Source organism: Macaca mulatta, chromosome 17 (assembly GCF_049350105.2).
Source record: "Macaca mulatta isolate MMU2019108-1 chromosome 17, T2T-MMU8v2.0, whole genome shotgun sequence".
Classification (NCBI taxonomy): domain Eukaryota; kingdom Metazoa; phylum Chordata; class Mammalia; order Primates; family Cercopithecidae; genus Macaca; species Macaca mulatta.
The window spans coordinates 31,190,563-31,206,066 of NC_133422.1; the positions used below are offsets into that span (position 1 = coordinate 31,190,563).

A 15,504-nucleotide genomic window follows, 5' to 3' on the forward strand; every position below is an offset into this window, starting at 1 on the left:
CTGGCTCCCCGTCTAAATGTTTTCACTTCTCAGAAACTTCCATGCAATTAATTTATAAGAGAGAAAAAAAGCAGCCCAGGCATGTGACTGCTGCAGACCCATGGCACACCAGAGCCCAGCATGCCAGGTGCTGTCACACAGGGTCCTGTATGGGGGCAGCACAGCAGAGTGGCTGAGGGGGCTCAGTGCCTCCAGGGGACCAATCCCAGCTCTGTTGCCTGCCTGCCATGGACTCTGGGGATATTACTCCACCTCACTGCACTTGGCTCTTCCTGAGGAAAGCTGCAATGATGACAGTGCTGCCTCATGGAACAGCTATAGAGTGGAACTAGACGATCTGTGGCAAGTGCTGGGGAGTGAGCCTGGAACACCAGAAGGACTCAAATCTCAGTTGCCATTCCTACAACTGCAATGATCATTTAAAAGCCAGCATCCAGAACAAAACCAGTGCCACCGCGCGGCAGCCAGCCTGTGCCTCATGAACACTCATGCATCCGTGTGGCCCCAGTCAGTTCCTCTACTCACCTAGGGCGCGCCCAGGGCCAGGTGCACCAGCCCTGCAGACCCCATGGGGAAGCAAGGGGTCTGTCTCAGCCTTCACACCCAGGGCTCCAGGACACAGCTAGGGCAGGCGGGCTCCAGCAACAGTGTGATACATGGACAAGGACATGCAGGGGAGGGGCAAGGCACCATGCCTCTGACAATGGGAGTGGTTAGAGTCTGCATGACGTCGGAGGATAAGAATCAGAGACACCAAAAACCACCGAGAAAACCAACAGAGACAGATTCCCTGGTAGAGGCATAGGAGGAGACACCTCTCCCACCAACGGGGCAGGAGTGGGAGGTGCCACGGAGGACGCTAGCTGTGTAGGCTGAGGGACAGGGAACTGGAGGGTTTCCATCTGAACGCTTCTCCTTCCAGCAGTCCGAAGCGAGACCACAGGCTAACAGAAAATGTGGTGGGACCAGGGAGAGATTTTAGGAATATGAAGGAGGGCTGAAATAACCATCGCCTAGAATATAAAAAAGAAGCTAACCCCAAGAAGCCTTAATTAGCAAAAATTTCCATATTATTAAATATGCATTAAGAGTTAGTGTGTATAAAGGTTAAGAAAATGGACTCTGGATCCACCAGCCTGGGTTACATCTCAATTCCATTAATGAATACCTGTGCGACCTTGGGCCAGTTGCTTAGCCTCTCTGAACCTCAGTTTCCTCATCTGTAAATTAAGAGTATTAATAGTACCTTCCTCAGAAAGTTTCCATCTTTGGTTAGATTAAATACAAACAGATTAGAATAGAGTCTAGCAAATAATAAATGCAACAAGAGTTTCCAGGAATAATAATAATTATTATTTTTAATATCAGGCAACCTTATGAGGACGATAAATTTCTCCTTCAATTTTTATTCTTTAGCAAGTTGAAGTCCTTATCCCTCCACCTGTCTGAATCTGTATCTTACTAGGAAGGCCTAGTTCATACTCTATGTTCTCTGTGAAGTTTCCCTTGACCACCACTAGCCTTCCTCTTCTTAATTCCTGGAATACTAATCATCTACACCTCCCATGTGCCATTTGACACACACACACCGCCTACAAATCTTGTTTTATAGTTCAATGCCTTGCTTTTGTAACTGGATTGAGAGGGCGGATCTTACTGTGTCTCTGCCCACACTGACAAGGTCTACTGCAATGTCAATACAACATGGGTATCTGACGCAGCTCATACAGGTTGATAGACACCAACCCCAAAGATGTTTGATAACATAACCCACCTGATGATTAAATTGTCCTCACCAAGGGTCACAACGGTGGCTTCTGTGGCTTGGAGAGACATGAGTTTGGCCAGGGCTTCTGAGGTTTTGCTCTAGGAAATAACCAGAATGTGAAATGAGAGCTATTGAAAGCAGACCTGTCCAAACCCAGCCTGAGAGTCACAAGCGTGGTGTTAGAGACAGCTGGTGTGAGAGAAACAGTCGTACAGCACGATAAAAGATTCTGCAGGTGGGCATTACTTGCCATCCACCACCGATGGCCACGCGTGTCACTTCCACACTGATGTACAGTGCCCGTGCCACCAAGGTCTGGGAATTACATTTCAGCGTGGAAACAGTCTTCCCACTGACCATTTTTTTTGCGGTTCAATCTAATTTCTTTTAGGGCCTGAGTTCCATTCTCTTATAAGATACGTTTCAGTGTTGGGGACAATGGAGGGTGTTAAAAATGGCATGACCTTGAGGAGGATGTAGGGATTTCTAGACCAACTATATACTCAGTTGTGCACTAAGAGACAATGAAGGCTCTGACCTGAAGGTCAGGGTTCTTTAGTTTACACAATACACCTGAACGATGGTTTTAATAATTAACCAGATTAGCTGGGATTTCAGAAGTAGTAACCAATTTGGAGATTAGTGACTAGAGCACCTTAATTATATGGAGGTTTCTTATTTCTTTAAGTATGTCTCTATACTGTGTATAATTAGTAATTCTAAACATGGTGTTCAGAAGAAGTGAGATTTGTTTACTGAAGCGGCAGCTCTTTTCTGAACCCGAAGCTGCTGTTACCTTTGCCAAGTGTTCCAGCCACCGCCCCAGGGCAATGAACACGAAGAGCATGGGGGGCGTGTCGAAGAATGTCACAGGGCTCCTCTCCGCCTTCTCAGCCACAGCAACCACCAGGATGACCAGAGAATAGACGTAAGCAATGCTCGTGGCCAGGACGATGAGCACGTCCATGTTGGCTGACCTGTGTCTCAGAGATTTGTAGGCCTGAACGTAGAAGTACCACCCGCCGAGGACCTGAAAAACAAGGACAGTGAAGGCTGCCAGCACGTAGGGAGGAGAGTTCAAGGAGCGACACAGGGCCGAGTGCCCTTGGGATGGCAAAGCCTCTAGCTTTGTGCACAGTCTTGACATTACTTCTTCCTCTGTGATATGCGTTTATGAAATATACTTTCCCATTCAGAGGACTACTGTCCACAGGAATGGATGACCAAGAGCATGTGAGACCCTGAAAGCCCAGTGCATACAACACAAATGTCTGCTAATAAGAGAATGGTGAAACATTGGGGGGAAAAAATCACGACTCATTTATAGTATACACAGTACAAGGCATTCCACTCCCTAAAGAGAATGGGCTCTATCTATAAGCCACTGGCATAAAAGATGTCTAATACATGGTTAAGTGAAAAAGCCAGTTGCACATCAGTCTATCTCATATGATCCCATTTCAGTTAAAAAAGTCTGTATCTGTATTACATGAACATACACATACACACAAGTGTGCATTTTCTCAATATAAAGATTTGGAGAGATTCATGCCCAAATGCCCAACTATTAATATTACCATAGCAACACTGGGGAATGAGATTGGGCGGGAGGCAGAATGTGATTAGTGAAAGGGCATCTTCCCCTTTTCTTCTTATACTTCAGTATGGTTTGACTTGTTAATAATAGTGTACATTACACTTATAATCAAACAAAATATAGAAAACCACAAATTCAGGTGGGGGGCAGTGGCTCACACCCGTCATCTCAGTGCTTTGGGAGACTGAGGCTGGAGGACTGCTGGAGGCCAGGAGTTTGAGACCAACCTGGGCACATAGCAAGATCCTGTCTAGCCAGGCATGGTGGCAGGCGCCTGTGGTCCTAGCTACTCAGGAGGCTGAGGTGGGAGGATCGCTTGAGCCCAGAAGTTCAAGACTACAGTGAGCAATGATCATATCACTGAACTCCAGCCTGGGTGACAGGGTGAGATTCTCTTGAAAAAAAAAAAAATCCAGCCTACCAATGCTTGCCCCCAAATAGCCCCTGAACATTCCAATATTAGGACAGGGATTTAGTTTTATATTCCAAAATATATGCATAGAGGCACACTTCCCACCAGACACACAGCTAGTTCCTTAATATCACCACCAAAGCAGATGTTTCATGTCTTTCTCTTTAAATTATAACCTCCTCAAAGATTAAGGACCATATCTCCACCTTTTAAGATAGAACACTCAAGAGCAGCATGGGCTCAAGGGTGATCCAGTTGTTGCTTCCAACAACAAATGTAAATTAACCTAAACAATATGCAAATTGGAGACAGAGTTCACCACACCTTGCAGCAAGGAGGTTGCTATTCCAGGGACAGTTCTGATCACTTGAAATCAACTGAAATTGACAGTGAAACCAGGCCCTTAGTAGTCCCCCACATTGGAGGGTCCCCAAGCCCCACCTACTAGTCATAAGAGAGAAAAAAAGCAGCAACTGCCTGGGTGGGGCATGAAAGCTGCAATAAAGTGCCATTTAAACCAAGCTAAAGGGCTATGTTTGTGCTTAGCAGGCAGAACATCTGAGGGCCACACAACATGGAGGGGAGAGGTCTGCCCACCTTTCTAATACATACCTGGACAAAGGTGCACAAGATAAAGAAGATGAGATTTAGAATGGACAGTCCTGGAATGATGTTGCGGTCCAGGACCATAGACTGGTGGGGCTGGTTGCTGGGTATCAGCATATAGATCATTAAAGCCATGACAGGGATGCCAAACACCAGGCTGCACAGGAAAGACTTCTTCCACCTGGAAAACAAATGCAGCAACACAGATAAATCAGACACTGCTTGTCACCTGGGTTACAAGCCACTCCCCTCCTGAGAACTCAGTTTAAGACCTGCCTTTGTCACATGCCTGGAACAGACCAAGGGTTAAAATGAAAGTAAGACCCCCTCTTTCTGACACTGGCCATCTGAGGGAGCATCTAGAGGTCTAAACATCACTACAAGGAGGTTCCAGAGATGTTGAGGCCCAGCCCCTGCCTTCATACACCGTGGTTACCTTCAATTTATGGGTGAGGCAACTGAGGCCCCAAAGCTGAGAATCTAGCCCCAAAGAAGACTACCATCCTCGGCCTTTGGTTGCCTTAGCTCTCTTTTCAAAGTGCAATCTTATACAGACCCCCAAAGAAAAAACAGATAAAAGCAGTCTTTTATTGATATAAATTTATATATTCAATTTTTAAACAATTATTTAAAATAGAGTCCATGAGAACAGTGACCACTGGCTGTCTCAATGAACACCATAGTTTGGAATCGGGGGTCATGGCCAACAGCTGTGGTCTCATGTTAGCTGCAGCATCCATGAAATTCCAACTGAGTGGTTGTGGAACCTCAAATGCACCTAAAACATGACATGAAAACCACCGGCCTGTGAGGCTGAAGTCTTAGGCTGTTGGACTGCTACTCAAGAACCAGACCACCAACTGGCTGTCCAGATGCCTCTCCTGTCAGCTCCTCCTGTGCCCCGGGCATGCCTACTGAACCAAGCCACAGCAGTCCCCGAGGGTACCCCCGACCAATTCGTCCAGTCAAGCAAACTTCCACTCATTCTTTGAGGCTCAGATCTTATGTCCCCTGCTTGGAGTTTTCCTAGACCTTCCAGAATCTGCCAGCGCCACTGATTTCATTGCTCACTCACTCTTTCTCAGCCAGACTATGGGCCCCTCCAAGACAGGGAAGATATTTATCCCCGCACCTAGCACATTGCCCTGAACACAACAGCAGCCTTTATGGTGCTGAATGAGTAAGTGGCCATCTGAAACAATGAATGATCTCAGGTCTTCCGCTCCTGGGCCATTTTCTTTCCACTCAGCCATTATGCCTGTCCTCAAATTCTAGTTCTAGAACCCATGCAAATAAAGTCTGAAAACAATACCAAAGGAAAAAAATCTACACTCTCTCCCTCCCTCCCAACTTAAGTGCTGTCCAATCTGTTAGCCAAAGGTAGCTAAATTGAAATTCCTTAAAAATTAAAAATTAATTTCCACAGTCACACTAGCTGCATTTGAAGTGCTCACTAGCTCCATGTGACTAGCGGCTATCACACCGGGCAGTGCAGACACAGAACACTGCCATCATTCCAGAACTTCTTTCGGACAGCACTGTTTTAGAGGGTTCATATTACAAGGGTAAAGGCAGCTAATCCAGGAGGAAGGCACCATGGGAAGACAGGACCAGCAGGCAGAGTTGGGCCCAGGTAGAAGATGGCACTTAGATGAGAGCTAGAGTTTATATTTTGTGTTCTACCTACTGCTTTATTTCCATCTTGTGGTCCAAGTGATGAGCGTTGGGGATTCTCTGGGCCAGGGATGCATGAAAGCCAATTTCCTTGTCATTAAAAAGAGAGGGGTGGGGGAAAAGGAGGAAGGTACTTGGTTAAAACATGCATTGGTAGAAAGCACTTTTCAGCTTTGGAAATTAGAAAGTTAATCTAAAAGTGCCTCAGAAGACTTTGGGCTTTCTGCTCACAACTTCTTTACCCAATAGCCCTACAAACCCTGTGCAGAAGTTTAGCACTTCTGGGAAGACAGTTTCCCCCAACCCCAAAGCTGAGCAGTGCTGACTTATAATTTATACTCAGCATTTCTGAGCGAAGGAATCCCAAATACCTAATGGCCAGAAACCTTCATTCCATGTATGAGGAAACAGAAGGTTGGAGAGGATAAATACCTTGCCCAAAACCCCAGCCTTCTCAGAAGAGCTGGACCCAGAGCTCCAGCCTCCAGCTTCCAGCCCAGGCTTCTTGCCACTGTGGCAGAACTTGGCTTCTTCAGCAACTGGAAGCACAGCTTCCGCTGTGCCCCAACAGAGTCTACACCGCAATCTTGTGCTTTGCTCACAGTTTAACTCAAGCGCTTTGTTACCACGTTCATCTGACCACTATATCTCTGATACTCTTTATGAATAACACACAGGAAAAAGTGCCAGGAATGCTCTTGTCTGGCAGCACAATTAAGAGAAGGGCCCCAGAACTCTGGTGCTGCGACTTTTACACAAAAATTAAAAGTTGGGGTGGGAGAAAGAGCAGCTGAGACTGTCTAAAGACAAATCCTTTTACAACTAACACCAGCCTAATCATATTAGGGAAAAAATGGCCCAGAGATGCAAGAATGGAGAACAGACATTAGCAATATTCCCCAAATAAGGTCAGCATGGATGCCGCACTACACTTACCAGGTTGGGTAGGGTAGAAGCAAGCGAGATATCAGAAATCAGAAAGGGTTGGCCAGGCGCGGTGGCTCATACCTGTAATCCCAGCATTTTGGGAGGCCAAAGCAGGTGGATCACCTGAGGTCAGGAGTTTGAGACCAGCCTGACAAACATGGCGAAACCCCGTCTCTACTAAAAATACAAAAATTAGCTGGGCGTGGTGGTGCATACCTGTAATCCCAGCTACTTGGGAGGCTGAGACAGGAGAATCACTTGAACCCGGGAGGCAGAGCTTGCAGTGAGCTGAGACCATGCCACTGCACTCCAGCCTGAGCAACAAGAGCAAAACTCTATCTCAAAAAAAAAAAAAAGAAAAGAAAAGAAAAAAATCAGAAATGGTGACAAAGACATGTTCAAAGGCACCACGTTGGACTCTCCTTGCTGTTGACTGCATCAGTCTGATGTCTGAGCCTCATCGATGCCATATCACTACTGTTCTTTAAGATTTGTGGTGTACTAGACTCACAAAGGCCACTAAGCTCGAAAGCACAAGACCTGGGTTTGAGCACCAGTTCTGTTGTCCGTGAGCTGGATACTGTGAGTAAAGTTACTTAACCTCTCTGAGCATCTTTCCTCAGCTGATAAAAAAGCTGTGTTGTCTGCCTTCAAGGGTGGAGCCCTGGACCATCAGCAGCAGGATCATTTCCACGTCAAAAAGCACTCCCGGGGCTGGGCACAGTGGCTCACACCTGTAATCCCACCACTTTGGGAGGCCAAGGCTGGTGAATTACCTGACGTCAGGAGTTCTAGACCAGCCTGGAAAACATGGTGAAACCCCGTCTCTACTAAAAATACAAAAATTAGCCGGGCATGGTGGCAGGCACCTGTAATCCCAGCTACCTGGGGGACCGAGGCAGGAGAATCACTTGAACCCGGGAGGCGAAGGTTGCAGCGAGGCAAGATCGCGCCATCGCACTCCAGCCTGGGGGACAAGAGCAAGACTTTGTCTCAAAAAAAAAAAAAAACCAAAACAAAACAAAAACTCTCCCAGGCCAGGTGCAGTGGCTCACGCCTGTAATCCCAGAACTTTGGGAGACTAAGACAGGCAGATCACCTGAGGTCAGGAGTTTGAGACCAGCCTGGCCAACATGGTGAAACCCCATCTCTAGTAAAAATACAAAAATTAGCCAGGCATGACGGCACATGCCTGTAGTCCCAGCTACTTGGGAGGCTGAGGTAGGAGAATTGCTTGAACCTGGGAGGCAGAGGTTGCAGTGAGCCGAAATCATGCCACTGCACTCCAGCCTGGACAACAGAGGGAGACTGTCTCAAAAAAAAAAAAAAAAACCTCTCCCAGGCCATATAACAGACAGCATCTCTCTGTAAACACACACACACACACACACAGAGAAGAGAAAATTCAGGATACTACATTAATCCTGCTATAATAGGTTTCATTTCATAGGCAATTTTATAACATGTAGTTCCCACTAAACTTAATTTATCCTTACTAGCTGTTACAATTTAGTCTTGTTCAGTTTTGACGGCCTTAACCCATTCAGATCACCACTGATGCTCATTCTCTTATAGTCTAGTATTGTATAAACTGTAAAAAGGAAATGGCATGTCTATGGACAAACTGGGAAGGGAGTAAGAGGCAGGGCATGCATGAAAATTCTCACTGATTTTCCAAAGCAGAAGCGGCCAAGCTCTCCACCACAAGACTGGCCGACTGGCCGACTGGCCTGGCATAGTGGCAAAATGTGGTATCATTTTTCCCAAGGCCAACATTCCTTTGCTCTACAGATACTTGGTTTGGGCACAGATCACATTTAAAAATTACAATTAGGCACTTTAACCCTATGTACAGAGTATCTTGACAATATTGATGTTTCTTAGGGAATATTTAAAATTAAAACAATAATAATAATGTCTTTTCCTCATCTTTCTCTTACCCATTCACTGATACCCTCTCTCAGATTATTTACTATTTACTTACCTTCAGCTTATTTTAAAATGACTGAGCTTATTTCCATGGGAAAAGTCAAAGAATTTTAGGTTATTTTCATTTTTTCTCAGCTATATTTTCTCATTTCTCTTCACTGACTATATATTACTGTTTTTAAAAAGGTGAGTACAATTTTTTAATGAATGACTTACCTCAATAATTTTGATAATATCCCGTGGACCGATAATTTCCGGGTCAAACTTAACAAGGGCTTTGCTGGTGGCAAGGGCAACGGAGGCATAAGTGATGCCATTCGTCCTCGTGAGTTTGGACTCTATGTTGTGGACACAGGACGCGCAGGTCATCCCTGTGATCTGCAACAAAGGATGGCAAGAATCCCACAGACCCAGGATCAAGGTGGCCTGTGAAAGACAGTCTGGGGAGTCTGGGTAACAGGCAGCCATGAGCCTTTCCCTCCTCAGCACTGCTCTCGAGACCCTGGACTACACCTCCAAACCCCGCGTGTGAGATTCTCAACGTTCCTCCAGCGGCTTCAGGGACTAAACAGTAGCTCTTTCCCAAAACAGGTACAGAAGACAGCCAATCACGAAGCAGATGGCAACAGACCAAGGCTTGACTTCCGGCTCTGATACGGATGGGTTTTTATAAGCCCCTCTCCACTGTCTGTTACCTCACTGCAAAGCCGGGATACTAATGCCTGTATGGGGAAGTGAACTTCTGTGAAACTCGCTGCACTCCTGAAATACTCTCGGTAATCCCAAGTGTTGCTGGCATGCGGTCTGCAGCTGCTGCTAGCATCCTCCCTATTTTAGAGCTCTGCTGGCTCCAAGGGTGATGATGTTAATACCTCTTATTAATAGGAGAAAAGTGGCTGATGCAGGAGATGTAATCAAAGGTGGTCCCAAGGTACAAACAGGGTGTTGACAGGTGAAGGGAAGGATGCTACCAGAAGGAGAAGCTCGAAAAAGACAAAAGGCAGGATAGCATGAGGTGTTCAGGCAAACATCAAAAGCCAGGCTTATCTGGGCACAGGATGCGCAAGGGAGAGGAAGGAAGGCTGCAGGGCTAGCTGGGTCCACAGCCTGAAGGCTTTTGAGCAGCCAGCTGAAGTGCTGCTAAGCTAGCACCTGATGTGAAGTCACTGAGGGGTAATGAGCAATGGAATGACGTGATTGGAGCTGCATGCTGAAATTCACATCGGTGATCCCAGATTAAAGAGCCAAGGGTCCCATCTGGAATTAGGGAAGAGGAAGAGGGGAGCTCATCTGTAATCAGAATGCATTCAACTTGGCCCAAGACCCAAGGTAAAAATGGGAATGCAAGGACCACCAGGCAAACTTAGGAGTTTACCTGTTGGCAGGTGACTGCCAACAGAATTTTAAAAATCAAGTCTCCAAATATTTCTGTGGTACTTCTCTGCTCTCTGCTTGTTTTTATAACAACAGTAATAATAAGTAGCATTTATTGTGCACTTGCAAAGTGACTGGTGCTGTCCTAGGCCTTGTGCTGCTCACACCAAACCTAAGAGGTAGGTCTCAAAACTGCAGTACTGAGAGGTTTAGGAACTTGTCCAAAGTCGCACAACCAGTGACGGGTAGAGCTGAAGCACGTCCCCAGATGGGCTGGCTCCAGAATCTGCTCTGAGCCACTGCCATCTGCAGCATGAGGCGAGTCTTCTCAGACCAGGTTCAGAAGTATCCCTGCAGCGACAGGGCCAAAACTCAAACCCAGTTTTTAAAGCCTACACTGCTTGTGCCATACCATGCTGTGCGTCCTGACATGGGAAACGGAAGTCTTAAGTGTGACGTGCTATTCCTGGGATATATATTAGGCAAATATGAAGTAAAGAGACAATTCACTCTTCTGAGGATCAGTGGTCAGCATTTCCTAGAAGACCAGTTAAATACAGAAGTTCACATAAAATCTGAATATGTGATGACAATGTAACTATTAATACAGCATGGTTTTTAAAAAAGAACACTGCAATAAAAAAAAAAAACTGTTTAAAAGAAATGTACACCTTACGGCCGGGCGCGGTGGCTCAAGCCTGTAATCCCAGCACTTTGGGAGGCGGAGATGGGCGGATCACGAGGTCAGGAGATCGAGACCATCCTGGCGAACACAGTGAAACCCCGTCTCTACTAAAAAATACAAAAAAAAAAAAACTAGCCGGGCGAGGTGGCGGGCGCCTGTAGTCCCAACTACTCGGGAGGCTGAGGCAGGAGAATGGCGTAAACCCGGGAGGCGGAGCTTGCAGTGAGCTGAGATCTGGCCACTGCACTCCAGCCCGGGCGACAGAGCCAGACTGCATCTCAAAAAAAAAAAAAAAAAGAAATGTACACCTTTTCCAATAATCCTCTTGCTTTAGATTTTCCACATAGAAGTCTGAGCAGGCAGAGATGTCCCCATGCAGATCCCGAGGTTTGCAGCAGAGACCCTGCCCCTCTTGTTGGGCACCTCTTGTGGGGCTGACCAAAGCTGTGACGTAGCAAGTATTAGCTGTGCCCTCCAGACACACAGAGGCCCTACCAGAGCAAAGGGTTTGCTCCACAAAGAACACGGCTGCTCAGGAGCTCACGGGCCTCTGTGTCCTCAATGCTTTCCCCTCAAACATCCAGTTACCACTAATGACTGACAAAACACACAAGGAAGTAGAAACCCTCTGATGACCTGGGTAAAGCAGCATCGTTCAATTCTCTGTGAGTTATTCTAAGTCTCCCTCTGCTTACACAAAAAGAGCTATACAAAAAGTACAGAAGTGCTTTCAAACATAGTATGTTCTACGCATCAGATACACCCATTGTTTTTGATAATGTGTTGGCATGTAGACAGATGGGAAACAATACCTCCCCACCCAAAACACTGGCAACAATCACCACCTGGAACATTCCCCTCAGACTGAGTGTTGTGGAGCACTTTGGCCCTCTAGACACCCATGCACCTATCATAAGTCCTTTTCTCTTAGAACAGCACTTGCTACCACATGGACTTCCCTCTACTGCCTTGAGATAGTTGCAGGCATGCTAGTTTCTTTTTAGGCTTGAAGGACTGTGTTCATGTTCAACTCCCCCTAACCACCCAGCTCAGGGCAGTCCACCGTCTTTAATTCCTCTTTCTTCTATACTCCTGCAGCTCATCATCTCTTCCTCCTAACACCCCTAATACTCTCAGTGGGATCCTCCCCATGACTCTTTAACGTAACTGACCTTTCTCAAAATGAACAAGTCATTGTTGTCGGCTTCAAAGGAAGGTGAAACAAACAAAATACCCAACAACAACAAACCAGACATGTCCAAGATGGGGAAATTTACTAATCACAAAGATGGATGCTGTCCAAAATGCAAATTGTCAGAAGAAGCCTGTAACCCCAAAACGCACCCACCGTACTTACTGTCAGCTCAATGTTGCCATCGGAGCCTGCGGAGTCCTCCATGACTGCTGCCTCAAAGCCCAGGTCCTGGATCAACTGAGCTATCTCGAGCGGCTGAATGACCTCCGGGTCATATTTGACCTCTGCCTTTCCTGCCATCAAGGCAACCAACACGGAGAGAACACCTGGAACCATCAGGTCACGGCTGTAACACTCTGGGTGGGCAGGACCTCCAGGGTGACACATAACCTGTAACACTCTGGGTGGGCAGGACCTCCAGGGTGACGCAGGACCTCCAGGGTGACACATAACCAACAAAGTCAACATAACCGAACAAAGAAACACATCTTCCCAGAATCCTCTAGAACAGCAGTTTTCAAACACGGCTGCACATGAGGATTGCTTGGAGAGCCTTTAACAATCATGATGTCTGGTCTCTAACCCAGACCAACCTAATCAGAGTCTCTCAGGGTAGGTGGCAGGCATCTTTATTTCTTTCTTTTTTTTTTTTGAGATGGAGTCTCATTCTGTCACCCAGGCTGGAGTGCACTGGCATGATCTCAGTTCACTGCAACCTCTACCTCCAGGGTTCAAGCAATTCTCCTGCCTCAGCCTTCTGAGTAGTTGGGATTACAGGCATGTGCCACCATGCCTGGCTAATTTTTGTATTTTTAGTAGAGATGGGGTTTCACCATGTTGGTCAGGCTGGTCTTGAACTCCTGACCTCGTGATCTGCCCACCTCAGCCTCCCGAGGCGTCATTTTTTAAAGAAAAGTTCCCCAGGTGATCCTAATGTACAGGGAAGTTTGACAGCCACTATTCTAGAAGAACAATGCCTCTCAAACTTTAATGGACATATGAATCACCCAAGGACCCTGTTAAAATAGAGCTTCTGACTAGTCGGTCTAGGAGGAGGTTTGAGTTCTGCAGGTCCATCCAGCCCCAAGGTGATGCTCATGCTGCCAGCATATGGACACATTCTCACTCAGGCTTTAGAAGACACCAATGGAGTAAGTAGTGTGGTCTGCAGTTATTGACTGCTGTTACAGAAAGGATATCTTTTTTTTTTTTTTTCCTCCAGACACTTTCATACAAGGAAAAAATAAAGAATTTTCAAAAGTGGTTTTCCTTACTATTTTATAGTTTCTAATGACTTTCAGGTATGAAAAAGAAATCCCACAATCTTGCTAACACTATTGTGTTAGTTTAACATGGGGAAAAAAGCCTCATGCAAATAAATGAAAGGAATGAAGTGCTTCAGAAAGGATGCCACACGGGATAAAAATGAGGATTCAAGTCAGGAACAGAAACATAGGCTACAGGAGATTATAGGCTAATTTTATGAGCAGTCAGACCATGGATAACAAATGATCTCCTATTAACACCTCTATCTGCTAACAGTCACTCTAGAGCTGCAGGAAGCTATAATGCATAGTGAACAAGAGGCTGGAAAAACATGTCATCTGAATTCAGGGTTGATTCTAAGGGCCAGGGAGTTCAAGTAAAAAGACACATCACTGGGGTAAGAAAAGAGAAAGTGATTCTGGTGGCAAGGTAGAGTCATGGTTAAATTTTCCAAACAAATGGGACAGAATTTTGTTGTACTTTCAAGTTTAAAAGTATTGGAAATGCATTCTGGAGGACAAAACTTTGACATTTCCACACATTTCTGTCCTGTTGTTTCTGCAAACACTCTCTGGTTTACAGGAACAACAAGAAAGAATATTTGAAATTGCAACTTCTATACAAAATGCAGGTTATTTATTCATTTTATAGTAAGGGGTTGATGGGATGGGAGGGAACAAAATATGGAATAATACTAGCACAATCTAATTGAGAAGTCTATCCATAGAAGGTACCATGACCTTTAAACTGGATTTTCAATGGCTAACTTACTCAGAGATATATTTTATCTCAAACTAAATACTTCCTAAAGAACAGACTACCAGTTATACGAGGACATTAGACAAACATCTATGCTATATAATGAACTTGCTACCTGGTTATCAGGGCTACTGATAAACACAGTTGCTGGATATTCTGAAGGGAGAATATGAGGTCTATAAGCAGCATTCCTAAGTTCAAGATGGGCGTTCACCTCTTACCAGCTTCCTTCTGCAGATTCCTTTCTATGTTGGAAACACAGGACGCACAGGTCATGCCTTTGATCTGTAAGAAGCACTTCTGCGGTGCCACTGCTCTGGTTGATTGTGGGGACTTTGCCCAGATGTCCGGGAGATGGTTTGTAGGGAGACTTCCAGCGTGGAGAGCCACTTCCTGCACAGATGTAGGTGTACCACCTGTAGTTTGCACCATGGAATTCCCAGCACTGTGTTTTCCAAGAGGGCTAGTAGAACAGTTTTCTAGGATAAAATGTCAGAAAATATTCAAATCAGAAGAACAAATAATATGTTTTTCAGAACAAGAGGTTTCAGGGCTCTTGGTGAGGGTTCATGGTCCCGGCTCCCACCAAGCAGCCTCAGCCCCTGGGCTCCAGTAACTACCTTGTCCCTCAGCCACCATGGACGAGGGGGCTTCCTGCTGTTGTTAATCTGTGGGGTTCTTCCCATTGCGTATTTGGATTTCCAGCTCTCTAACACCTTTGTAAATAGTTCTCTGTATTAAATCCCTCCACTGAGCTACCCTGTAACTTCACCTTAACTTTCATTTCCTTCAGGAATACCTACTGCATGCGGGGTGCTATTGAGTCCAAGGAGAAACAAATCACGCTGACCGCAAGGCTGTCCTCAAGGAGCTCCCAATCAATCGAGAACGGCTCTTCAAATACAAACTGGCACACTAATGGTTTATTCTAAATTAAAGTTGCCAGGTAAAATACAAGACATCCAGTTAAATTTGATTTTCAGACAAACAATAAATAATTTTTACTATACATATGTCATGAATATTGAGCGGGACATGTTTATACTAAAACATCATTCATTGTTTATGAAAAATTAAAATTTAAGTAGATGTCCTATATTTTTATTTGCTAAGTCTGATACCCTAAATACCTCTTGGGCTAAACATAATTCTCATAATCCTGCCCAATCAAAAAAAAAATCACTATTCTTTTCTTTCTAGGTTTATTTAATCAAATCCAGTTATTCTGTAATATGTAGCTTAACGCTAATTTCTTTTTACCACTTCATGCTAACTTCTTTTTACCTGATTGCACGGTTGAAAGACTTTAAAC

At 45.4% G+C, this 15,504-nt stretch overlaps 1 protein-coding gene across 10 annotated transcripts in view; it reads right to left on the reverse strand.

The window, feature by feature from the left end:
* ATP7B (ATPase copper transporting beta) overlaps window positions 1-15,504 on the reverse strand; it is an 81,649-nt gene that overhangs the window by 22,951 nt on the left and 43,194 nt on the right. For 6 of the 10 annotated variants that reach the window (XR_013407653.1, XM_077973839.1, XM_077973838.1 and 3 more), the window contains 7 exons: window positions 14,414-14,671; window positions 12,330-12,601; window positions 9,130-9,291; window positions 6,071-6,147; window positions 4,390-4,564; window positions 2,565-2,798; window positions 1,775-1,866 (listed from right to left, as the gene is read on the reverse strand). Coding sequence is in view for 9 of the 10 variants with exons in the window: in XM_077973839.1 (XP_077829965.1) it covers window positions 1,775-1,866; window positions 2,565-2,798; window positions 4,390-4,564; window positions 6,071-6,147; window positions 9,130-9,291; window positions 12,330-12,601; window positions 14,414-14,671 (1,270 nt within the window). In the remaining variant the exon portion in view is untranslated. The remainder of the gene's footprint in view (window positions 1-1,774; window positions 1,867-2,564; window positions 2,799-4,389; window positions 4,565-6,070; window positions 6,148-9,129; window positions 9,292-12,329; window positions 12,602-14,413; window positions 14,672-15,504) is intronic. The other 4 variants (XM_015121114.3, XM_015121113.3, XM_028837571.2 and 1 more) reach the window with 1 other exon arrangement.